The sequence below is a fragment of the Canis lupus genome, chromosome X, assembly GCF_048164855.1.
Source record: "Canis lupus baileyi chromosome X, mCanLup2.hap1, whole genome shotgun sequence".
NCBI lineage: Eukaryota > Metazoa > Chordata > Mammalia > Carnivora > Canidae > Canis > Canis lupus.
The window spans coordinates 28,594,321-28,620,420 of record NC_132876.1 but is presented as its reverse complement, the minus strand read 5'-3'; the positions used below and the strand labels follow the sequence as shown (position 1 = coordinate 28,620,420).

Genomic DNA, 26,100 nt, shown 5'->3' with positions numbered 1-26,100 from the left:
AATTTTTTTCTTGTTTGGAATTTATTAATCAGGAAGTCTGAGCATAATCTCTGATGGTAGAGATTGCTTTTCATAATGAAAAGAGCATTTTGAGCACTTTGCCAATGCCAAAGTAATAATCATAGAATAAAATGCAGATACTTGCATATGAAGACTCTCCTTATGCATGTTGTTCTTAGATTTTGCTAAATTATTTGACAAACTTTTTTGTGAAGTCGATCATTAGAACACGTTTTTCTATAGAAAGTTTTCTTTTTTAATAGAAAGTTTTCTAATTGAGAAGTTTCTTTTCTATTGACTTAGCACATAAATCATTAGTACAAGTTAAGTCTTTTGTTTAAAAATTTTATTTATTCATGAGACACACACACACACACACACACACACACACACACGCAGAGACACAGGCAGAGGGAGAATGCAGGCTTCATTCAGGGAGCCTGATGTGGGACTTGATCCTAGGGACTCCAGGATCACGCCCTGGGCCGAAGGCAGGTGCTAAACAGCTGAGCTACCCAGGGATCCCTACAACAAGTTGTGTCTTAAAAGTAAGGTTGCAATAACTGTAAACCTCTCCAATTTAAGATAGTTTTGAGTTCTCTGAAGTATAGTACACTTTCAGGTGTACCCATTACTTAAAACATTAGTTCTAGTATGTATTTTCCTTTAATAGCATATCATTCTTAATATTAAATGTGTGCAGAATCATTATTTTGCTTCCTTTTTTAGCATTTAGATAATCCTTTGGAGGGATGTTTTGCAGGATGCTTTAATATATTTATAGTGGTTTAGTAATAAGGTAGTCTTTTGGTCTCAATTGCTCTAGGACTTAAATTCCCATCATCTTAGAGCTCAAGTTGAGAGTTGGTTTCGTCTCCCTTTCTTTCATCATTGGATGGTATACCAAGGTGGATGAAATGCACTTGTGAGTGTTAGGCACTAAAAATGGAATAGGTTAATGGGCAAAATAGGGGGCCCCCTTGTAATACTAGCACCAGTAATCTAACTATATATTTTAATATTTGGATATCTCTTCTTGCTGAGACATCTTTATGTATTAATTATATGCTCCCTCCCTCAAATGTAATGGAACCACCTGCTATATTTTAGGGCTCAGTAACTTTTAATTCCTAGTATCATCACATTATGAAATTCTAGCATGCTAACCCTTGATTGTAGTTTGCTTGATTTCTGCTTGAAGGTTCTTGTCCCTTTTTTTCAGCTTTAAGTAATGTGCTGATCTCTTGTTAAACTATGAAACTTGTACCATCAAATTTTGAACAACGGAGAAAAAGGTTGAACATTTTTATTTAATTTTTTTGAATATTTAAAAAATGGGTTTCAAGGATCGTTTTCATACTCTGTAGTGAGTAACTCTGAAAATGTAGGTGGGACTAGCTTGCATGGTTCAACCAAGTGCTTCCTTTTTTTTTTTTTAACTAGATATTTCTTTGGATCCTTTGTAATAAGGTTACACTAGCTTTGGTTCCTTTTTACCATATCAAATAGATTAAAAATCTGTTTGTCAAAACAAAGTACTTTGAGTGTAGATATCAATTGTTAGTGTTTTTATAAAATTATATTTCTGGGGCACCAGGTGGTTCAATTGATTAAGTGTCTGACTTTTGATTTCTTTTTTAAGATTTTATTTATTTATTAGAGAGAGAGAGAGCAGATTACATGCCCAGTGTGAAGCCTGATGCAGGGATCAATGTGAAATCATGACCTGAGCCAAAATCAAGAGTCCTACCCTTAACCATCTGAGCCACCAGGTGTCCCCCATCTTAACCATTTTAAGCGGACAGTTCACCAATTAAATTGACATTGTTGTGTAATATCTCCAGAACTTTTCATCTTGAAGAACTGAAACTCTATGCCCATTAAACAATTCCCCTTTTCCCACTCCTTTTACCCCCTGGTAACCACCATTCTATTTTCTGTTTCTATGAATTTGACTACTGTAGGTACCTCATGTCAGTGGAGTCATATAGTTTTTGTCCTTTTTGTGACTGACTGGCTTATTTCATGTAGCATAATATCTTGGAGGTTCATGCATGTTGTAGCATGTGACAGGATTTCCTTCCTTATTAAAGATGAATAATCCATTATATATATATATAAATAAATAAATAAATATAAATATTTTGTTTATCCACTAGCTGTTGATGGACATGTGGGCTGCTTCCACCTCTTGGCTATTGTGAACACTGCTGCTATGAATGTGGGAAGTACAAATATCTCTTGAGAACCAGCTTTCAGTTGTTTTGGAAATATACCCAGAAGTGGGGATTGCTGGATCATATGGCAGTTCCATTTAAAGATTTTTGAGGAACCTCCATACTGTTTTGCATAGCAGACACACAGTTTTGCAATCCTAACAATAGTGCACAGGTGTTCAGTGTTTTACACATCTTTGCAGACACTTGTGTGTATTTTGATTTCTAGCCATCTCAGAAGATATGAAGTGGTATCTCATTGTGGTTTTGATTTGATTCTGATTCAAATCCTTTACCCATATTTTATTTGTATTAATTGGTTTTTTTGTTGAGTTGTAGAAATTCTTTATATATTCTGGATATTAACCTCTTATCAGATAAATGATTTGCAAATATTTTCTCCTATTCTGTAGTTTGCCTTTTCACTCTGTCCTTTGATGTGTAAAATTTTTATGTAGTTTCAGTTGTCTGTTTTTGCTTTTATTACCTTTTGATGTCATATCCAGGAAATCATTGCCAGGTCCAATGTTCTGAAGCTTTTCCTCTACGTTTTCCTGGAGGACTTTTATAGTTTTAGGTCTTACATTTAGGTCTTCAACCCATTTTTATTTATTTTTTCCCCATTCTCTTTAACCCATTTTTAATTAATTTTTGTATATGGTGTGAGATAATGAATGGTTCATCTTTACCTTTTGTGAGGATTTCCTAGCACCAATTTTTGAAGAAACTGTCCTTTCCCTATTGAGTGGTCTTGGTACTCTTGTCAAAAATAATTTGAATGTGTATGCAAGGGTTTATTTCTGCCCTCTCCATTCTATTCTATTGGTCTGTATGTCTGTCTTTATGCCAGTACCACACCATTTTGATTTTTGTAGTTTTGTGATATGTTTTGAAATCAGGAAGTGTGATTCTTCCAACTTTGTTTCTTTTTTTCCAAATTGTTTGGGTTGTTTGTAGTACCTTGGATTTTATGATGAATTTTTCTGTTTCTGCAAAAAAAGAATGCTCTTGTTTTTTGTTTTTAGATTTTATTTATTTATGAGAGACACACAGAGAGGCAGAGATATAGGCAAAGGGAGAAGAAGTAGGCTCTCTGTGGGGAGCCTGATATGGGACTGGATTCCAGGATCCTGGGTTCATGACCTGAGCCAAAGGCAGATGCTCAACCACTGAGCACACCCAGTTGCCCGCTCTTGGGTTTTTGATAGGGGTTGCACTGAATCTGTAGATTGTTTTGGGTAGTATGGACATCTTAATAACAGTCATCCAATCAATTTCCATAGGGTGTATTTTGACTTATTTGTGTCATTTTAATTTTTTTTCTCTAAGATGTTATTTGCACGAGTGGGGTGGAGGTGGGGGGAGAGAAGAAGCAGGCTCCCTCCCTGCTGAGCAGGGAGCCCGCCATGGGGCTCTATTCCAGGACTCTGGGATCATGACCTGTGTGGAAGGCAAATGCTTAACTGAGCCACTGAGGTGGCCCTAAGATTTTCTATTTTTAAGATTTTATTTATTTATTCTTGAGAGAGACACACACAGAGAGAGAGAGAGAAGGAGAGAGAGAGAGGCAGAGACACAGGCAGAGGGGGAAGCAGGTTCCATGCAGGGAGCCTGATGTGGGACTTGATCTGGAACTTGGGGATAACACCCTGAGCCAAAGGCAGAGGCTCAACCACTGAGCCACCCAGGCATCCCCGGCCCTAAGATTTTAAGTAATCTCTACACCCAGTGTGGGGCTCAAACTCCCCACCCCAAGACCAAGAGTTGCATGCTCCACTGACTGAGCCAACCAGGCACCCCAAGCGTCCTCTTTAATTTTATCCGGTGATACTTGGTAATTTGCGGTGTATAAGTCTTCCACCTCCTTTGGCTAGGTTTATTTCTAAGGTTTTTTTTTCTTTTGGTGCTATTGTAAATAGAATTATTTTCTTAGTTTTCTTTTTTGGATCGTTCATTGTTAGCATATAGAAGCACAACTGATTTTTGTGTTTTGACTTTGTTTTTATTTTTTTTATTTTTATTTATTTATGATAGGCACACAGTGAGAGAGAGAGGCAGAGACATAGGCAGAGGGAGAAGCAGGCTCCATGCACCGGGAGCCCGACGTGGGATTCGATCCTGGGTCTCCAGGATCGCGCCCTGGGCCAAAGGCAGGCGCTAAACCGCTGCGCCACCCAGGGATCCCTGTGTGTTGACTTTGTATCCTGCAACTTGGCTGAATTTATTCATTCTAATAGGTTTTTTTTTAGTGTGTGTGAATGTGAAATGTTTAGGGTTTTCTATGTACAAGATCTTATTACCTGCAAATAGGTAATTTTACTTCTTTCTTTTCAATAGTGGTTGTCTTTTATATATTTTTCTTGCTTTTAGTTGTTTTAGGTAGGGGTCCTAATACTATGTTGAAGTAGTGAGAGCAGGCATCCCTGCCTTATTTCTGATCTTAAAAGGGAAAGTTTCAGTCTTTTACCATTCAATATGGTACTAGTTGTGGGCTTTTCATAACTGCCTTTGTTATGTTGAGGTACTACTTTCCTTGTATTCCTACTTTGTTGAGTATTTTTGTCATGAAAAAGTGTTTTCTGTCATGAAAAAATGCCTTTTCTGCAGTTGATGATTATGAAATATTTTGTCCTTCATTCTCTTAATATGGTGCATTGCAGTGATCGATTTTTGTGCATTGCACCAACCTTGCATTCTGGAAATAAATCCCACTTGGTCATGGTGTATATTTTTATTTATTTATTTTTTAAAATTTTATTTATTTATTCATGAGAGACAGAGAGAGAGAGAGAGAGAGAGAGAGAGAGAGAGAGAGAGAGAGAGAGGAGCACAGGCAGAGGGAGAAGCAGGCTTCATGCAGGGAGCCTGACCTGGGACTTGATCCCAGGTCTTCAGGATCACGCCCTGGGCTGAAGGCAGCGCTAAACCGCTGAGCTACCCGGGCTGCCCGGTCATGGTGTATAATACTTAAAATGTGCTATTGATTTTGGTTTGCTAGTATATTTTTGAGGATTTCTGTGTTGGTGTTCATCAGGGATATTTGAGGTTTTTCATAGTGTCTATCTGGCTTAAACTTAACTTTTAAAAAGTCATTTACATGCTTTAATTTTTAGGAAAGCTAAAGGTTAGAATTTAAATAAATTTAGAGTGCAACATACATATGACCCTTCTGTCATTGTTATTGTGTAGAATTACCAAATGAAAAACCAACCTCTTAGATCTAAAATAAGAAATAGGGACTTAGGTGGCTCAGCGGTTGGGCTTCTGCCTTCAGCTCAGGGCGTGGTCCCAGAGACCCGAGACCCAGGATTGAGTCTCAGTCAGGCTCCCTGCATGGAGCCTGCTTCTCCCTCTGCCTGTGTCTCTGTCTCTGTCTCTCTCTCTCATAAATAAATAAATAAATACATCTTAAAAAAAGAAATATCTAACCAGAAATCGAGGGTATAAAAATATTAAATATGTAGCACATATGTTGTGTTTCATGTTCATACTAAAATGACAAAAAAATTTGTGCTTACTAGTAGTAACTGCAATTCTAAATTTTAGATTAGAATTTCCTATTATCCTTCATAAAGTAGTTTAGCTTGTTTACTCTTTGCTTTTATTTATTTTTTTTTATTTATTTTTTTTTTAAAGATTTATTTATTTATTCATGATAGACATAGAGAGAAAGAGGCAGAGACACAGGAGGAGGGAGAAGCAGGCTCCATGCACCGGGAGCCTGACGTGGGATTCGATCCCGGGTCTCCAGGATCGCGCCCTGGGCCAAAGGCAGGCGCCAAACCGCTGCGCCACCCAGGGATCCCTACTCTTTGCTTTTATTAACTGAATTGTATCTTAGTTATAATGGTATCTCTATCCTGTGAATTAGTAATAAATGATGTTTCATTTAGATACTTTTTGTAACCTTGAATAAATAAATGAAAATTTTGATGCAATCAGTCTGAGAATATGTGAAATAAAAATTTGGATTTCTCTTGAAATCCAGGTAAGATCAGCATGTTTTCATCTACTTTCCTATGAAATCTGTCTTGATATCTGTTACTGCTTGAAGTCTGCCTGTGAGCCAGCAGTCCCCAATGTGAAGTGGGTTTGATGGTAATAATGGGTGGTGCTTATATCATCCTGTATACCATTTACAAGTGTTGACTCATGAATTTGGCTCATGGCTGTATATTTGATTTTCAGGTCTTGATATTCATTAATACCAGCTAATTGGGTCTCACCACTGAAATGTTGATAGCCACTACACCCAGTTGTAATTATCACTGTTTATACATGATGTCTTAACATACAGAAAGTTATGTCAGTGGGGGCAAATACATTTTTAAAATTAGTGCAAAAAGCTGAATATGGTATTCTAGTATAAGTGATCATTGACAGTATTTTTCAAAATTATTTTTGATTTAGTTATTGACCTTGGCAGACTGATCTAAGATTTTAAGGTGATAGTATATGATAAAACAAGTTCTTTATCTCTTTATTTAGCTTGGTATTTATTTGATATTAATTTGTTTTGATATTTATAAAAATCAACTGCAGCTTGTTAGGGCAAACTGGGGTATCAACAGACTTGGAATTAGATACTTGATATATGTCCAGTATATCAGGTATGATATGATATCCAGTGTCTAGCAGCAGCCAGTGCCAGTATGGTAGACAAATGAGAGGAGGTTGTGGCATTCAGATTAGGGCAACTGGAGAGGCACAGAGAGACTGTTTTTAGAGTGGGTTTAGGGGCAGGAATCCAGTTCCTGGGATGGGATTGGTAGATAATTTATAGCAAGAACAAAGCAGGGTATTTATCCTGGGATGACTCAGGCACAGGGTACAACTGAGTATAGGTTGAATAAGGCAGAAGCTTTTTCTTATCCCCCCTTCCCAACCACAACTAGTAGTACTCGTTTGTTGCCAAGTTCAGGAGTGGCGTGCTGGATTTTCTACAGAAATCAGAACTGATGGTCGAGATCTGGGCCAAGCTGAGTATGTATGTAGGTTGGGTCAGGTGATTCTGTGTTTAGAATTAGAGTCCTATTTGGAAAGTATTGGGAATGTGGGTAGACAAGGAAACGAGGAAGATTGCTGAGCACCTACTAACACATACTTAAAAATAGGAGGGGAACAGGTGGATGTTTCCAGTTCTGTCTGGCTTTAGTATCTGTGCCCCAGCTTGCTCCTTCCCTTCTTCCTGAGAGTAGAAATTGTTTCAGAAGTGTTGTGGCGTTAGTTGTGTTCAATTTGTCTATTTAGTTATTTGAGAAAGTCTTTTTGCTTTTGGTCTCCTGCCTGCCTTCTGTATATTATTTTTTAAAATTTTATTTTTTATTTATTCATGAGAGACAGAAAGGCAGAGACATAGAGGGAGAAGCAGGCTCCCTGCAAGGAATCTGATGCGGCACTTGATCCCAGAACGCCGGGACCACGAACTGAGCCAAAGGCAGATGCTCAACTACTGAGCCACCCAGGTGTCCCTGTATATTATGTTTTAAGTTTGTAAGGGCAGATACTTGACCTGTCACTCAATGTAGACACTGTCATTAATTCTCTTAAGTATGCAGTTTTCTTCTAGTACCATTTCTACTTTACCTTTTCCTGTGCTAGAGCACATGTTACCATTAGAAATTCTTAAGGATCTGTCTAGGCTCATGGAAATGAAATTATATTTGCAAATGATATACATGGGTAGCTATGATATGAGTATACAATCAAGAAATGTTTTGGTTAAGGGCAGCTGGGTGGCTCAGTCCATTGAATGTCTGACTCTTGATTTTTCTTGGCTCAGGTCTTGATTTCAGGGTCGTGAATTCAAGCCTCCAGAGGCTTTAAAAAACATTTAAAAAAAAAGATTTTATTTATTTATTTATTCATGAGAGACAGAGAGAGAGAGAGAGAGAGGCAGAGACATGGGGGAGAAGCAGGCTCCCTGTGGGGAGCCTGATGTGGGACTCAATCCCAGGACCCTGGGATCATGCCTTGGGCTGAAGGCAGACGCTCAATTGCTGAGCCACCCAGACATCCCTAAAAAACATTTTGGTTGAAATTTTGTTACTGGTCTGTGTATACATGATCGTTGCTTGATTTGTCATTCTTTTCACCTTGTCATCTCCTCAGAAGACTTATAGCAGAAATTGGGGAGATTAACACAGGGAGGAAAAATGCCTCTTTGAGCAAGGAGAAATCTTTTAAAAAATTGATATTCATCATTAAAAGGGCAGTAGATTTTCTTCTTTTGAAGGTATGTATTTACATCTAACAATTTTTTGGTGAGCTTTTCATTTCTTGACCTATGTATTCAAAGTTGCCACCTATCATTTGATGTAAGAAATTATAATAACTTGCCTGTTTTGATTAAAATGTACTATTGCAGGAACTAAATTTACCTTTTAGCATTTCACAATCTCAGCCTAAATGACAGACTTCTGCGCATTGTCTTCTAAGTAGATAGGCCAGTAAAAGGATCATGCCTATGGGTCTCGTCAGGAGTTCATAAAAAAGTTTTTCTTCCCTGCTAAGCTTGAGTAGATAAACATGATAAAGATCGTTTTATTGGGGGTTCCTGGATGGCTCGGTTGGTAGAGCATGTGACTCTTGAACTCAGGGTCATGAGTTCGAGCTCCATGTTAGGTGTAGAGATTACTTTTTTTTTAAATTTTTTAAAAATTTATTTATGATAGTCACAGAGAGAGAGAGAGAGAGAGAGAGAGAGAGAGGTAGAGACACACAGGCAGAGGGAGAAGCAGGCTCCATGCAGGGAGCCCGATGTGGGACTCGATCCCAGGTCTCCAGGATCAGGCCCTGGGCTGAAGGCAGCGCTAAACCGCTGAGCCACCCGGGCTCCCCTCTTTTTTTTCTTTTTAAAAAATATTTTATTATCTGAGAGAAAGAGTGTGCGCGAGTGCCTGCACAACCAGGGGGAGGGAGAGGGAGAAGCAGACTCCCCACTGAGCAGGGAGCAGGCTCAATACCAGGAATCTGGAGATCATGACCTGAGCCAAAGGCACACAGTTAATCTACTGGCTACCCAGGTGCCCCAGCAGCTATTTCTTGCATTTTTAGGTATATAACACACCTAGCTACTTTAAGTGTTCCTCTTACTTCCCAATAATATGTGGATTCTGAGGGACCTTGTTAGTGTGGCTCTCTTTTGCACCTTTTTACTTTTTTGATACCACTTGGGATTGAATTAAAAGAACTTTGAAACTGTTACTCTTTTACCAAAAAATCAAAATTACTTTAAGATTTTTAGACAATATCCTAGAAAAACAGGTTTTTATGTATTTTTAATTTTTCAAGCAGGGTAATTTTAATGAATTTAAGTCATTTGAATATAAAGATGTGTAATTATATAATTTTTTATACATTTGTGTTTATGCTATAGTAATTGGTGTCCAACATGTTTTCAGAAGTGAGAGAAGAAAACATTTTTATTATTGAATTAATTTAACATGGAATGTAAACTTTGAGTAATAGGCCATAAACATATTTATTATAGATGACTTGAAAAAGTTACGGTGATCAAGTTTTAGCTTTTAGATCTCTGTTTATATCAAAAACAGTGCTGCTGAGAGCATTTACTTGAATTTAATGTATAGAATTAAAAATATATAATCACCTGTTTTATTCATCCATCTGAAAGAGTTCTAGAGTTTTAGAGAACAAGCAGCGGGAGCAGCAGGCAGAGGGGAGGGAGAAGCAAGCTCCCCACTGAGCAGGGAGCCTGATGTGGAGCTCAATCCCAGGATCCTAGGATCATGACTTGAGCTGAGCCAAGGTGCCACCTAGGTGGCCCTATAATAATCTAGTTTTAATTCAGTAATTTATATGAATGTGTTAACAAACCTTTAATGGCAGTATACTGTACACTTAAGCCTAAGGAAGTGGTTTTTAAAATATATTTAACGTATCTACAAGTGTGTTTGCTTAGTTTTCAGTGAGGAGAAACAGAAGCTAATTGCTAGATATATTTTTTCTCAAAAGGAACATAGTGATGAGAATTTAAAAGCAAATTTCATTTCTATGATTTATCTTTCAAAGTTTTTTGGAATGTTAATTCTTTTTATAGTAGTTACAGAGAATTGGTATAAGTGATAAAAAAAAAAAAATCTCCGTTTTTCCTTGACACTAGGTGAGAGCTCCACCTTGTGATCTTTGAGTATATTTTTCTAAAAAAATTAGTAAGCTACAGTAGGCCAGAAATGGTGTGGTGAGTTTGATCATTCAACTCATACTTTTATTTGAACATTACATATTATTATAGTTTTGGGTTTTCCAACTAAGGACAAATGGTATTAAGTATATTTAAAGACCTTGTTTGTAAGTTTTTTAATGTAAATCTTTGGGGGGAATCAAATTGTATTTATTTACAGCTGTAGACATTTAAAATAAAAAGGAAAAATTCATAGTCCTTCCTGCAGATAAAGTTCTTAAAAAAACCTAATACTAATTTACCCATTGCTTCCCCTCCTTTGAAGTACAAAGCAACTTATATTCGGAGCTATGAAAAAATGTTTTGGTGGCAAATTGGTTATTTAGACAATGATTAAAATAGTGAAAACTCAGATACAAGTAGTTTAGTATTTGTTTAATAATATTAGGTGGCAATGGAGGTAGGTGGCTTCCTGTAAAAACATTTTCATGTTTATTGGTACAAGTAATTCCGTAAGGGCAAGGGTCTCTCCTGTTCACCACTCGATGCCCCAGTGCCCAACACTGCGTTTGGCACATGGTAGATACTTTAATTGGTTGGATGGATTCTTAATATTTAAAAACTTCTTAAACAAGTATTTAACTGGGATAAGGAGTTGGCCAGTTTAATAATTCTTCTAAATCTATTAGACCATGCCGGGATATCTCTTTGTAAAATAAAGACACCTTGTCTGGGAGACTTACATTTTTATAAATTCCATTTTTCTTTTGTGTTTACTTTGGTTTCTGATTACCAGATGCATGTTATATAGCCTTATATGCTGAACAAAATAATCTGACCTGGCAAAACTTGTACACTAGAAATGTGTGCTATTTAGAGGAATGTGGTAAGTGTATCACATAATACTTATTTTATTTGGTGTTCTCTGCTTTTCAGAGTTGATGCATTCTTTATATCCCTTAGGAGAATATATTTATGAACTACTTAAAACTGTATATTTAAGGAATGCAGCAAGTTTGGTTTTATCACATGCTTGGAGGGTGTGTAGCGGGGATTGCAGATAGGCAGCAAAACAAGCCCTTTATTTCCACCTTGCCATCTAGATCTCCTGACATGTTTAGAGCTTTTTAGCTCCCCATACTCCTCTATACTTCTCCAGCTCCTTTGTAAAACACTGAATTGTTTTTTTTAAGAAGTTATTTTTTTTAATGAGTTGGGATTTTAAGGAAGCTAGAGTGTTTCCTACATGTGATGGCAAGCTTCAGAACTCTGGTGTGCTTCTTAGATAATTCCTTAGGTTATAATAAGATTATAAACGGATTAACAATTAGTGGTTTTAGGGGAGAACAATCTTGGGACCATGTTTTAGTGCAAGAAGATCATTCTAACAGTCATATCTAAATAAAAATTTTATGATATGAGTGGTTTTCAAAAAAAAAAGAAACCTCAGTGATGGTACAGACAATTCTTGATTATTCATGGCTTGATTTCTGCATTATTCATTCTTGTTTCTCCTATTACCTCATTCTTTTGTTGTTCATAGTAGCTTAATTAGCGTAAGATAGGAAATGCAGTGTTTTGAATTTCTATTAATTGAATATTACTAGCCATTTATGATGTTTTTTAGGGATTTAAAATTAATGGGAAAAAATGAGGCGCCTGGCTGGTTCAGTTGGTAGAGCATGCGACTCCTGATCTTGGGGTTGTGAGTTTGAGCCCTACCTTGGGTGTAGAGATTACTTTTAAAAAATCTTAAAATTAATGGAAAGGTTGAATTATCAGTTTCTTGTATAATGTCTTTATTGGAAGAGATTGGAAGTTAATCAGTATATAGTATTTTAACATTTATTATTAATTGGATATATTTTGTGTTACTCCTTTTTCTTTAGGCAGCCATCAAGTACCAGATTAGCACGGAAATATAACAAGAAAATTATATAAGAAAGTTATACACAGGATTAAGAGCTTCAGACTCAGCCTATTTTCTCTTTTTTGTTACAGACCTGTCATTTGGTTTTATATAATTCTCTCAGTTAGGAACTGTATCTTTGACTTTCAAAACCAGAAATAATATCCCTCCTAAGGCCAAACTAAACTTAATTTTGGTCACAAATGGTATTCATCTGTTGTCCATATGACGTTATTGGTATTTAAATTGATTGTAAGTTCCTTGAGGGAATAGATCAGAGGTAATATTTTTTCCCCTTTGCTGTTCAACACAGTGTGGTATTATTATGAAGTGGTTATTTATTAATGAGGAAGACTTTGGGATGTAGGTTTCTTTTATTGTAGAAGAGCCTTTAAAAAAAAAAAAAAAGTAGGTTCTGTGCCCAAAGTGGTGCTTGAACTTATGGCCCCAAGATCAAGAGTTGCGTGTTTTACAGACTGAGCAAGCCAGGTGCCCCTAGCTAACTCCTTTTAACTATACTGTACATCATTAGCAAAAAGCTGTAGAATTTTCAGGCATCTTGTATTATGGTTTAAACTTGTCATAAGGGGATCCCTGGGTGGCGCAGCGGTTTGGCACCTGCCTTTGGCCCAGGGCGCGATCCTGGAGACCCAGGATCGAATCCCACGTCGGGCTTCCGGTGCATGGAGCCTGCTTCTCCCTCTGCCTGTGTCTCTGCCTCTCTCTCTCTCTCTCTCTCTCTGTGTGTTACTATCATAAATAAATAAAAAAAATAAAAATAAAATAAACTTGTCATAAGGATTTTAGGACCAGTACAAAAGTCACATCCTATTCCTAGTTAGGGCATAGGTCTTCTTAAGCCAAGGTAGAGAATCATAACATTTTATTTTTATTAATTAAAATTGAAACATTTATTTATTTATTTATTTATTTATTTATTTTCCGATGAAAACACACGAGGGTTTATATTTTATTTTTTTTAAATTGGAACATTTATTGTGTGACTAATCGTTGAAATTCTTAAGATGAGCTGGATGTTGCAATAGCTGCCCTCTTAAATTTAGGTGGTGTTCTTCATGGAATCCATGCCCGAATCTGCATTAATACAATTTTTAGGTGCCTCATTTGGCCAGTCCCAGTGATATTTTTTTCTCTTAGCCTTGGCATCTCAGTTATACTGTCTCTTCCGCTTGGCAAGTTAGCCACATTTGCCACATGTCGACTTCTGAATGTGGTAGGCCTTACAGCCATAGCTACTACACAACGTGTGTGTCTTACTGCAACGCTTTCCAGTGATTATGTCCCCTTCATCATCTTGTTTCTGTGACTAAGACCAAAGCAAGAATCATAACAAAATTTAAAAATAATTGTCTGTAATGTAAGCTTTTTCTTTGTATCTGTTGTTACTGTTGTGGGACCACGGCAGTTTATAAGGAATCCATTTCTAGAGAAGGCAGTCATGGTGTCTGGGTGGCTCAGTCAGTTAAACGTCTGATTCTTGATTTCCGATTAGGTCATGATCTCAGGGTCCTGGGATCAAGCCCCTTAATGGGCTCCCTACTCAATGGGGAATCTGTTTGCCTCCTCCTCCCTCTGCCCCTTCTCCTGCTCAGGCACACATGCTCTCTTTCTCAAATAAATAAATAAATCATAAAAATAAAAAGCAGTCAAATGCAAGGGAAAAAAATCCTTATTTATTAAAGGACAGTAGCAGACCTTGGGAAATTTAGTTTTTGAGTATACATATCCTTCCCAATATTTTTCATTTGTTTGTAATAAATATGGCATCCCTTCCCTTAAAGGAATTGTTTGTCTTAGAAGAAAGAAGCAAACCATTGTTTTACTCACGTAAATCTATGAATATATTTCTGACATTGGAGTGTTCCAGAAGATGATAAAGAAATGATAGCAGCTCCAGAAATACCAACTGATTTTAATCTACTACAGTAAGTATATTATAAAAAATTTTAAATACTTTTTCCACAAAATGGGAAATAGTTTAACTTCAGTTAAAATTACTTCTACAGAAGACCTAATAAATTATATATAACTTGAAACAGTTTATATCAGTGCTTATTGGTCTCTGTAATAGTAATTTCATGTATTTTTGTACTACGTTTTAAATTTATTTTTTTATTTAGATACAGTACAATTATTTTCCTGTGCAGTTCTTTTTTTTAATTGCAGTTTTTTGAATCCATATTTAATTTTACAATAGCAACTGTTTTGAGGGAGTGCCATTAAATTCTTAAAAAGTTAGTAAGTATTCTTATTGGTAAGGAATATATATATATATATATATATATATATATATATATATATATATATACACACACACACCACATCGTAGTATTTAGCATGTAATGTTAGATTTCTGTTATAAAATCCACTGATAATATAGGCTTAACCAAATCTGGGAAGGTAGGACATGCTTTCCATATATTTTTTTCAGAAAGAAATTGCATGTTTAATGGCATGTTATTTAAATATTGCATATTTAAAGTGACTTCAACATAGATATTTTCTTTACTTTGGTCTTAAGAGCTACCTATACTCTTTATTCAACTTTTATTCTAATTACTCTTTAGTATTTGATGTAGGAAGAAATTTAAGCTGCTGTATGTAATAGTGGTTTTCCTTCTAAGCTGCAGTTTTCATGAGATGCCTCTGTGAAAAGGGAACCTTAAAGTGCCTTTGGATCCCTTTAACCTTACACACATATACACCATACTATATTTGCTGTTGGGATCTTGATATCACTTGATTTGAAAATAGTTTTGATTGCTAAAAATTTGAAAACATCAGATAGATACCTTTGTACATAAAGGTAGCTGGTGTCTACTTTTGACTTTATAGATTTTCATTTTTAAAATAATTTTATTATCTTCAGTGCAGACTAATAACGTGGTCCACTGGGATATTGCTAGTATTTCAAAGTATGCTTTTTAATGGAATTTTTAACCCCGTTATATAATGAATCTATTTTAAGATTCTTGAGGAAAATTTGTTTTTGAGGCAGGATATGGGATAGTCTAAGAAAAAAATAATTTTTGGTTGGACTTTTATGAACTTTCTTAAATATGTTAATTAAGATTGGAGACAATTAGGAATATTTGTATTATAAACTAGACCACTGACTATTACACTACCTCAAGTAATTAAGTCCTGAGATAGGATAACGGATAAGAGGGAATTGATGTTGTAGAGGTAGAATAGACAGTATTTGGTTGGGTATGTGAGATGGGGAGCAGGGTAAAGAGAGGAGTAGAAGAGTCATATGATAGATGACTCATGAAATTTCAAGCCACTGAAAAGTTAACTTAGTATGCTCCATAAACATACTAGCATGGGTTATTTTACTTAGGAAAGGTGGTGCTGGTGTTCTTTGGATTTTAAAGCAGAGGAAAACATTCGAGAAAGACAGATTTTCAAGAATAATTTCTTCTCTGGTTGGGGATATTTTAGATTCCTATCCTGATTACTCACTTCAGCTTTCTTCATAAGGTTTTCCAGTTAGTAATCAAACCTCTAGTGGCTCATTCTTTTAGTTGGGATAGCCTGGAGATGAGGATTAAGAGCGTAATTGAGCCTGTGATTACTCTGTGGCCATTGGAATATTGCGGAGAGTAGCAGTTGTTTGCAAACTTATAGCAGGTACTGAGCTAAGAGAGCTGGTATCCCACAAATGTCTTGGGAGGAAAGAAGTATTACTTACATATACAGCACGATACTTAGAAATTTTTTCTCTTTCTTCCTTGCTTTTTTTTTTTTTTTTGCAAGGCCATATAGGCATGTGGGAAGAATATTGATGACAACAATCTTCTTAAGATCTAACAGGCATGAGTTTCAGGGTTAATATTATGGTAGTCATTCAGCTTTTGGTGCATTTACTCTGGGAAATGGTATTTATTATAGTCCCTTTCCTCACAACTTCTAGGACACAGGATTGTCTCTATACATTGTTTAAATTACTTTGTAGGGTAAGTGCTATAAATAGTGATTTTTTTTTCCTTGTTAGCACCTTAACCATTAATGTAGATAAATAAAGTATTCCTACCTCAGAGCCTCTGGACAACTGGTTATTATGGCAGTAAAAGAGGAAATAGAAGAAATCTAGTTAGAGAAGACTAGCTTTAGAAAGAATAGCTTTGCATTTTGATTCCATTTGTTTTAAGCAAAACTGGTACTAAGATTACATATTTGAAGTGGTAAAACTTTTACCTTTTATGGGTGTGGCTCGATTCTAAAATCTATTATGACCCAAATTCCAAGTGTGCCATGCCTTAAGCATTTAAATGAGGGTATGTTACTACTATTAAGGTAGTTCAACCCATGTTTGCATATATAGGAAGCATTACACATGTGTATTTAAATTAGTCTTCTTCCTTATGTGTGAGAAAATCCAGATTATATAAAACACTCCACCTATTCTAAAATAAGGGAGAATTTTTAGAATTATAGATTTACATCTTGGAGGATATTGAAGCAACTTTAGAGATTTCATTCTTTCTTGCATATACATTGTTTATAGGTGAAAAGATTGAGGGGTTGTCTCTTGTCTAGGGTCACACAGTTTCTTAGTACTAGACCCAGTTCTCCTGAATGTAGTTTACCACCTCTTTACTTCATAAAGGATTTTGATCAGTTAGCACTTCCCTATTGTATTTCAAATGATTTAGTTTGTAAAGATGTTTTATATATATCCTTTCAGAAATACATACTTTGTAGAGTTACTCTTAGATTTACAAATATTTTTTGAGTGAGAGAGGATTGGTCAGAGGATCCTTTAATATTACTAAAAATTCCCTAATAAAGGTCATCCAGTTCCTAGTCTTAAAATGCAGTCTTATCTGAACTCCATAGTCTTGAATCAGAAAATGAAACTAGCCATTACAATAGAATACCGTAGTCCTAGGGTTAAAAGATGTTTAGATATTTTTGTTTTAGTTTATTGTTTTGTAGTTGGTTGGTTATATAATTTTATGTTTGGTAATATGCTATGGTATGATGTTTTGGGAAAGCATCTTAATTATATTTAATGCTTATAAGGAGTTTTGTAAAGAGTTAACCAAGCCTTTCTTTTAGAAAATATGGCAAAAATTAGAAACTCCCTATATTTCTAAGGAAAGTTTTAAATAATTGCTTATCTTTCTGTCACAGGGAGTCAGAAACACATTTTTCTTCTGACACAGATTTTGAAGACATTGAAGGAAAAAATCAAAAGCAAGGCAAAGGAAAAGTATGTACAGAATATATGACTTTATTTTGGTTCTTAAGGTCATTTGTATACATATATGCATATACATATAAAATATATGTAGTTGTTTTAGTTATGTTTCAGACTTTATCTTTTAAAAGTGCCTTTTCCCCACTAGTAAGCCTTCTGAATACATATGGTTTCTTTGGCTTTTAGGTCAAATATCTTTTGATTATCTATTTCCAGTACTGTAAAGCTGAAATTAATACGTCATTGTTTGTTTTTTAAAAAACTTTATTACGTTTTAAATTTTTATTTCCAGTATAGTTGATATAGAGTATAATACTAGTTTTAGGTGTACAATATAGTGATTCAACAATTCTATACATTACTCAGTGCTCATTATGATAAGTATACTGTTGAATACCCTTCACTTATTTCACCCATTTCCCCCACCCCATAACCATCTGTTTATTTTCTGTAGTCTGTTCTCTTAAGAGTCTGTTTCTTAGTTTCTCTCTTTTTTCCTTTGTTAAATTCCACATGAGTGAAATCATACGGTATTTGTCTTTCTCTGACTTATTTTTTTCTTTTTTCCATGAAAGTAATTTTATTTTATTTTATTAAAAATTTTTTTTTACTGGAGTTCAATTTGCCAACATTTAGCATAACACACAGTGCTCATCCCACCAAGTGCCCCCCTCAGTGCCTATCACCTAGTCACCCCAACTCCCTGCCCACCTCCCCTTCTATTACGCCCTGTTCATTTCCATTGAGGGTGAGTTATTTTGGTTAACATTATACTCTGTAGCTTCATCCATGTTTTTGCAAATGGCAAGATTTCATTCTTTTTTTTGTGGCTGAATAATTTTCCAGTGTATGTATGTGTGTGTATATATATACATACACACACACACTGCTGATGGACATTTGCACTGCTTCCATAATTTGGCTATTGTAAATAGTGCTGCAGTAAACATAGAGGTGCATATATCCTTCCGAATTAGTGTTTTGGTATTCTTTGGGTCAATACCCACTAGTGCAATTTGTGGATCATAAGGTAGTTCTATTTTTAATGTTTTAAGGAACTTCCATACTGTTTTCCACAGTGGCTGCATCAGTTTGCATTCCCACCAACAGTGCATGAGGGTTTCTTTTCTACACATCCTCACTAACACTTGTTGTTTCTATTTCTAATAGTTCATTTTGTAAAGCATAGTATGCTAAGCACAATGTGATATTCTGTGGGCTTTATTCACACATGAGTAGTCAAATATAAAGCAAAGCAATCAATAAAACTTTTTATTCTAAAGCATCCTAAAAATGTAACCTATAACCAGTTAAAATCTAACAGGTTACAATTGACAAGAATTTTACTTTTTATAAGTAATGCCAAGGATAAAAACTAACAAAGTGAGGGGGCACCTGGCTGGCTCAGTCAGAAGAACATTTGACTCTTCACTTCTGGTTCATGAGTTCGAGTCTTACATTGGGTGTAGGGATTACTTAAATATAAATAAAACTAAAAGAAGAAAAACTAACAAAGTAAGGTTCTGAGTAAATAGAGTGCAAATTTAGAATATGAGTGTGTAGCTTGAGGGCTCCGGATAACTTGGTGAATGGATGAATTATTTTGCTCTTTTGGAAAGTATATTTGATTCTGTGCATGTGTGTAAATACATTGTGCAAAAGATGACTTGTTTCTGTTCACCATTTCCTTTCCCAAAATGAAGTTTGGATTTATATTTTCTTATGATACACTTATATTTTTTAAAATTTTGTTTAAATTAACAAGTAGATAAAGAATAAATTATTTATTTAGAGAGAACATGAACAGGGCTAAGGGCAGAGAGAGAGAGAATCTCAAACAGACTCCATGCTGAGCATGGAGCCAGCCCTATTGGGGCTCGATCTCCTGACCCTGAGATCATGACCTAAGCTGAAATCAAGAGTCAGACACTTAACTGAGTCACCCAGGTGCCCTGACACATTTAAAAAATCTAAATAATACAAAAATGCACAATGAACAAAGTAAATTTCCCTATAAACCTTTCACACAGAGGTAATGTATTCTTTAAACATTTTGATGAACATTCTTTTATGCGTATAAATGCTTATAAACATGCACACAGAATTTTATTTAAATGGATTCATACTATGCAAACTGTTTTCATTTGCTTTTAAAAGTCAGTAGTATGTGTAGTATGTTGTGTGCAGCTTTCCTATCAATGAATTTTTCTTGTCATTTCTAATGATGTTAGAGTATCCCATTTGATGTATGGAATATAATTTATTTAACTAGTACTTGGCATATATTTTTAGAGTTCACATAATCCATGTTTCATAATTTCAAATGCTTTTTTAGTCTCTTAAAAAGTAGAAGTTTTGAAGCAGAAAAAGTATGAATGAATAAAATGTTAACTCATGACTATCCAAAGATAGCCATAATTCTAGTGGGTAGTATATGGTTATTCATTAGAAAACCATTTTTTTTTGGTTTTGCAACCATCTTGCAAAACTGAAATCTACTTTTGACTTTGTTTTTTTAAAAGATTATTTGTTTATTCATGAGACACATGGAGAGAAAGGCAGAGACACAGGCAGAGGGAGAAACAGGCTCCTCGCAGGGAGCCCGATGTGTGGGACTCAATCCCAGGACCAGGATCACACCCTGAGCCAAAGGCAGATGCTCAACTGCTGAGCCACCCAGGTGTCCCCTACTTTTGACTTTGATTTAATTTGCAGATTAGCACAAGATGCACAGTGGTATCTGAATAGAGAGCTCTCCAAAGTTTTTGTGCCACAGCTTATTATTTTTTTAAATTTTTTTTATTTTTTAAAGATTTTATTTATTTATTCATGACACACACACACACACACACACACACACACACACAGAGGCTGAGACACAGGCAGAGGAAGAAGCAGGCTCCATGCAGGGAGCCTGACGTGGGACTCAATCCCCAGCCTCCAGGATCAGGCCCTGAGCTGAAGGTGGCGCTAAACCACTGAGCCACCAGGGTGTCTTGTGCTACAGTTTAACTTTATATAGTCACTGCTATGAGTAAGGTGTTCAGGGCTCAGATTAACATATTATTATAGTGATAATAATAACTGCATTTTGACAGTATGCTATGTATGTTCCAACCACTGTGCTAATATATGTTATCTTATTTAAAATTTGAACCACCCAGAGGATTAGAAAACGTCCTTATTTTATAGATAGGAAACTGGTCCAGAGAAGCTCAGTGGTTAAAGGATTTGAGCCCTCATCTGTTAAAAGGTACTCTTAATCCACTGTATGTACTATGCTACCTCATAGTCTTTTTTTTTTTTATTTAAGATTTTATTTATTTGAGAGAGCAGAGGAGAGAGAGAGAGAGCATGTGCGTGAACTAGGGGCAAGGGCAGAGGGAGAGGGAGAAGCAGACACCCTGCTGAGTAGGGAGTCCCATGTGGGTCTCCATTCCAGGACCCTGGGATCATGATGACGTGAGCTGAAGGCAGACGCTGAACTGACTCAGCCACCTAGGCACCTCTGTAGTCTTTCTTTTTCTTTTTCTTTTCTTTTTTTAAGATTTTATTTATTTATTCATGAGAGAGACAGAGAGAGGCAGGCTCCTGTGGGGACCCTGATGTGGATCTCAATCCCAGGACCCTGGGATCACTATCTGAGCCAAAGGCAGATGCTCAACTACTGAGCTACCCAGGCACCCTATCCTATAGTCTTTCTTTAGAGATATTTTTCATCCACAAGATTGTACCCATGTTAGCATGTTGACTTCTTGTACATCCCTGTATTATGATTCCTTGCACGTTGTTTTTTTCTAGCATAGCATATTCATTGAGCCATTTTAATTATACTAGTTTTCCATACCAACAGGGAATATTGAAGCATATGATAGATAAATTGCAAATATATAGTTCCATTTAATTAACATTAACATTTTATTCTTTCCTGGTGTACTCTCTGTAGTTGATCTTTTCTTTCACCCTTATCTCTGAAATTCCTTTTGCTGGGGACAGTAACCTTTCATTCTACAATTAGGAATTAATGACTTAGGTTCACAAAGACTGACTCTCATTAGCAAAATAATGTAAATTAACAAGTAATAGATTTCCGTTCTTAGGAGAGACTTTGAAGTAGTTGTTAAAAGAGTAGGGGGATTTTGGACTATTGAGGAAGGAGGAAGGACCCTCCATGGAACAAAGTATAGAAACGTATAGGCTGTCAGTAGAAATCTGTTTGTAGACCTGGCGGTAGATCAGGGGTCTGCCAAACTACAGCCTGTTTTTATATTGCCTATGAGCTTAGAATGGTTTTTATATTTATAAAGGGTTGTAAAAATAAACAAAGAATATGTGACAGAGATGGAATGTGGTGGCCTGCAAAGCCTGAAATATTTACTGTCTGGTATTGTACAGAAAGCTTGCCGATCCTTACTCTAGATCATAGAAATGTGTAGGTTGATAAGAGACCTAGAAATAATCTAATCTGTAAAGATTTAATACAACTCTATGACCTTTTAGAAATGAGGACTCTGAGTTAGGGAAGACTTGCTTTTCTATAACAAGGTATAAAGGCTATGGGAGGTATTTTATAACTGAGGCATGTAGGCAACCTTTTCACTGATTTATGAAGTCCCCACTACCCAATATTGACAATTTCCTTATAAAGGGGCTTTATTTCCATAGTGTTCATTAACTGAATTTTCATGATAAGTGTTATCACCAGTTGTACAGAGGAACATGATTTTTAAAATTTGAATTTGCCTTCATTTATCCAGAATAAGAATGAGGTTGATATACCTATTTATATTTACAAAAATTCCCTTGTCAGTGTACTGCAATAATTTATAAGACTAACATTAGATAGGATTTAAAAATTTGAACTAAGTTTGAGTTACGTATTTGATAAAGTGTTTTGCTATTCTTTTTGGCCACTGCAGTCTGTACCTTAAAGAAGCAACCCTATGAGATAAGCACAGTTTTATCTTCACTTTACAAATTAGAAAATCTGAAGCACAGTATGGTTAAGTAACTAGCATAACATCATTCAGCTAATAGGAATAAAAATTTGGACCATGAAGTCTGTCAGTTTGCAGTGTCACATGAGGTGGCTGATAGTATAAATGAAAAAGTTGATACCATAAAGAGGCTGTCTCAACCATATCATTTTATTATGACATGTGTATGGCACTCTTCTTTAGGTCAGGGTTAGGCTTGTTATAATTATGTATCCTTTTAACTGCTTCAGCTGTATCTTCATTTTGAATTTTCAAGGATAATAATATAACTTAACTAACTTGTATTTTTATGCAGACTTGTAAAAAAGGCAAAAAGGGCCCAGGAGAAAAGGGCAAGGGTGGAAATGGAGGAGGAAAACCTCCTTCTGGTCCAAACCGAATGAATGGTCATCACCAACAGAATGGAGTTGAAAACATGATGTTGTTTGAAGTTGTTAAAATGGGCAAGAGTGCTATGCAGGTAATGTTTATTGTGTTCTTCCCAGTTTATTTGTACATTTTAAACTTCAGTGAGTTATATAAAATCCCTGAATTTTCTAATTGCATTAAAAAATTCTAACATTGCTTATTAGAAGACAACAAAATCATCAGAAAGAACAAAGTCATCTGTCTGTTCAGACCATAGGACCTTTTAAATTGTGTCTTGAGTAATTTTCTACTGCATTATTTTCTTTTAATGGCATATAATAAAAAATCATTTGCCCAAAAAATATGCTGATGTAAACTATGAGATTTCAATTTCCTCTGAATTTGTATGTCTGCCATTAAAATATGAAATCCTTTGCCCATATAGAATTCTTGGTTGAGTGACCTAATATAATCACTACCCACTTTATTGAATTGAGTTATGTTGATCACTGTTGTCTGTTAAAGTTTATTACTTGTGCTATTTCTTAGGAAAAGAGTAAAAAGTAAGAGTCATGTCCATGTCAAATCATCCTAATTTTGTTTCTTCTGCATAATTTTATGACAATAGAAGCATTTAGGCTTTACAATGGAGACTAAACCCACATGGTTTTTAAAAAATTGGATAAACCCTATACTCAAAGAATATACATGCTCAATAAAGTTATTTTTAAATTTATAAAAGCTACAGGGAATTGCTTCAGAGAATTAATTTTAATCAAAAAAGGTGCACATCAGTGGTTTATGGAGAGCTAGCCATTTAAGCTTTCTGTTATTAAAGAGAGTTATTAAACACCTACAAATTTTGTTTATAAATATGGACTTACCTGAATATGTATGGTTTTGTATAAATTTTAAGTATCAATTGGGACTGATAATACCCTTCTTACATGTAATATAAAAATTGTTAGTTGTTTTGAGCTATCCCCAGTTGTATAGAGGAATATGATTTTTAAAATTTGAATTTGCCTTCATTTATTCATGTATGGTTTGCTTTTTCTATAGTTGTCATGCGGGTATGGATTTTATTTCTCTAATGTTTTAAATGATTATTTCATATATACATTTGATATTTTTAAAAACAATATCTCATTATATTATAGTGCTATGGTTTAGTCATTACCTAATTTAAAAAAAGCTATCCCCTTCTCTCTAGTTCGCATTTGGGTTAATTTTATCAAAGGAATACATTATCTCAATTATATATAGCATTTCATTACTTTCCTTTTTATTTTTATATAATACTTTTTTCTATAGTGTTTTATTGTAAGTTGTTAAATGCATTGGTCTTTTTTCCGGATGTCTTTCATTTTTGTTAACATCAGAAATCTCAACTTGTATCCACAGCTAAGTAGGCTGTTCTATTTTTTTCTAGTCTATGAGGTTTTTAACTTTCTGACTCCTCAAGAAAATTTTAATATAAAATGTTGAGGATTAAATTTTACATTTAATTTTTTTGTTATTGGTATCTCCATGTTTAAAGAGTGAACATTTTCCTTATTTTTGTGTTTATTATGGTTTGTCATATATTAAGATTGTATCTCTACTTTTTTCTGTTTCTTTTTTTTATTTTTATTTTTTTAATTTATTTTTTATTGGTGTTCAATTTACTAACATACAGAATAACCTCCAGTGCCCGTCACCCATTCACTCCCACCCCCCATCCTCCTCCCCTTCTACCACCCCTAGTTCGTTTCCCAGAGTTAGCAGTCTTTACGTTCTGTCTCCCTTTCTGATATTTCCCACACATTTCTTCTCCCTTCCCTTATATTCCCTTTCACTATTAGTTATATTCCCCAAATGAATGAGAACATATGTTTGTCCTTCTCCGATTGACTTACTTCACTCAGCCTTTTTTCTGTTTCTAAATGTGCTTTCACCCTTAAAGTGGGATGTCCACAGTTTCTCTCCGTTGATTTCCCTGAATCTACTCTCCACTTCCAGTTTGTTTTGTATACTCCCACTTGTGTTGGTAATACAAAATTTGATCAAGGAAGTTTCCTGTGTACAAGCTTCCAGCACTTGTTCCTTATCTAAAAGTTCCAGCCCAGATTTCTTTTTATGGTTTGCTTGTTATTTCTCAGCCACAGTATGTACCTCCACTCCCATACCTTTCTGTTTTTCCCTTTGCCTGAAATAGTCTTCTTTCCTTCTTCCATGTCACATAAAATTGACTTAAGTCACATGTTACTCTTTTGAGTAGCATTCTTGGGCTCTTTCTCCCCTTGAATATGGGTGTTTCTTACTCTTCTCTTTATATTGTAGCACTTAATATAAATATATTAGCATATTGTATTATATATAGGTATGCATATGTCTGAATTTGCTTCTTGATTATTAATTTCTTGATCAGGGACTGTATATTATTCATTTTTTTTTGTATTCCAGGATATACCTATTTCAGTCATTATAGGTGAGAGTAAGTATAAGACTGGCTGTTGGTTTTAAAGTAGTTCTTACATTTAAAAAAAAGGAGGGATCATGCATACATATGCCCCTAGTTTATTAGATAATACATGTTGAGTTTTATTGAATAAATTCTTAGCATATTATATGATAATTAAAATTTTAAAATATTTTAATGAGTTACCTTGTATTTTTATTACATCAGCCTTGTATTCCTAGTAAAGATTCTATTTGATCTGTCTGAATAACTTTTTAATGTGATGTGATATTTTTGGGGTAAGATTTCATTAAATATTTTTGTATCTTTATTGATGAAATAGCCTTTCTTCCAGTTATCTATTGCTGTATAACAAATCACTCGAAGCTTAATGATGTAAAGGAATGATCATTTTACTAGGCTTAATGATTATGTTGGTATAGAATTCAGACAGAACTAAACAGGTATGAAATTGTCTATGATGCCATCCATGATGGTTACAGCCTTACCTGAGACAGCTTTAATGCTCAGCAATTGCATAAACAATTAAGATCTGTAATATCTGGAGGCACCTTTATTCATGTTTGGTACCTAGCCTGGAGTGACTTGAAGGCTGGGTACAACTGGGACTGTTACCTGGAGTACCTGCAAATGGTTCTTGAATGTGGCTTGGGTTTCTTACGGTATGGCTTCTGGGTTTGGAGTTTGTCCTGAGCAGGAGTGCCTAGTTTTCTAGTGCTCCAAGAACCCAGTACAAAAGTCGAATGTTGTTCAATAACTTAATCTTGGAGGCATCATTTTTACTGCCTTCAGTTCT

At 35.3% G+C, this 26,100-nt stretch overlaps 1 protein-coding gene across 16 annotated transcripts in view; it reads left to right on the top strand.

Moving 5' to 3' along the window:
• The window catches only part of STAG2 (STAG2 cohesin complex component), a 136,987-nt gene that overhangs the window by 41,364 nt on the left and 69,523 nt on the right, over positions 1–26,100 (top strand). For 14 of the 16 annotated variants that reach the window (XM_072816833.1, XM_072816832.1, XM_072816834.1 and 11 more), the window contains 3 exons: positions 14,074–14,217; positions 17,432–17,510; positions 22,791–22,955. In XM_072816833.1, the coding sequence (XP_072672934.1) occupies positions 14,174–14,217; positions 17,432–17,510; positions 22,791–22,955 (288 nt within the window). In that variant the 5' untranslated portion in view covers positions 14,074–14,173. The remainder of the gene's footprint in view (positions 1–14,073; positions 14,218–17,431; positions 17,511–22,790; positions 22,956–26,100) is intronic. The other 2 variants (XM_072816836.1, XM_072816835.1) reach the window with 1 other exon arrangement.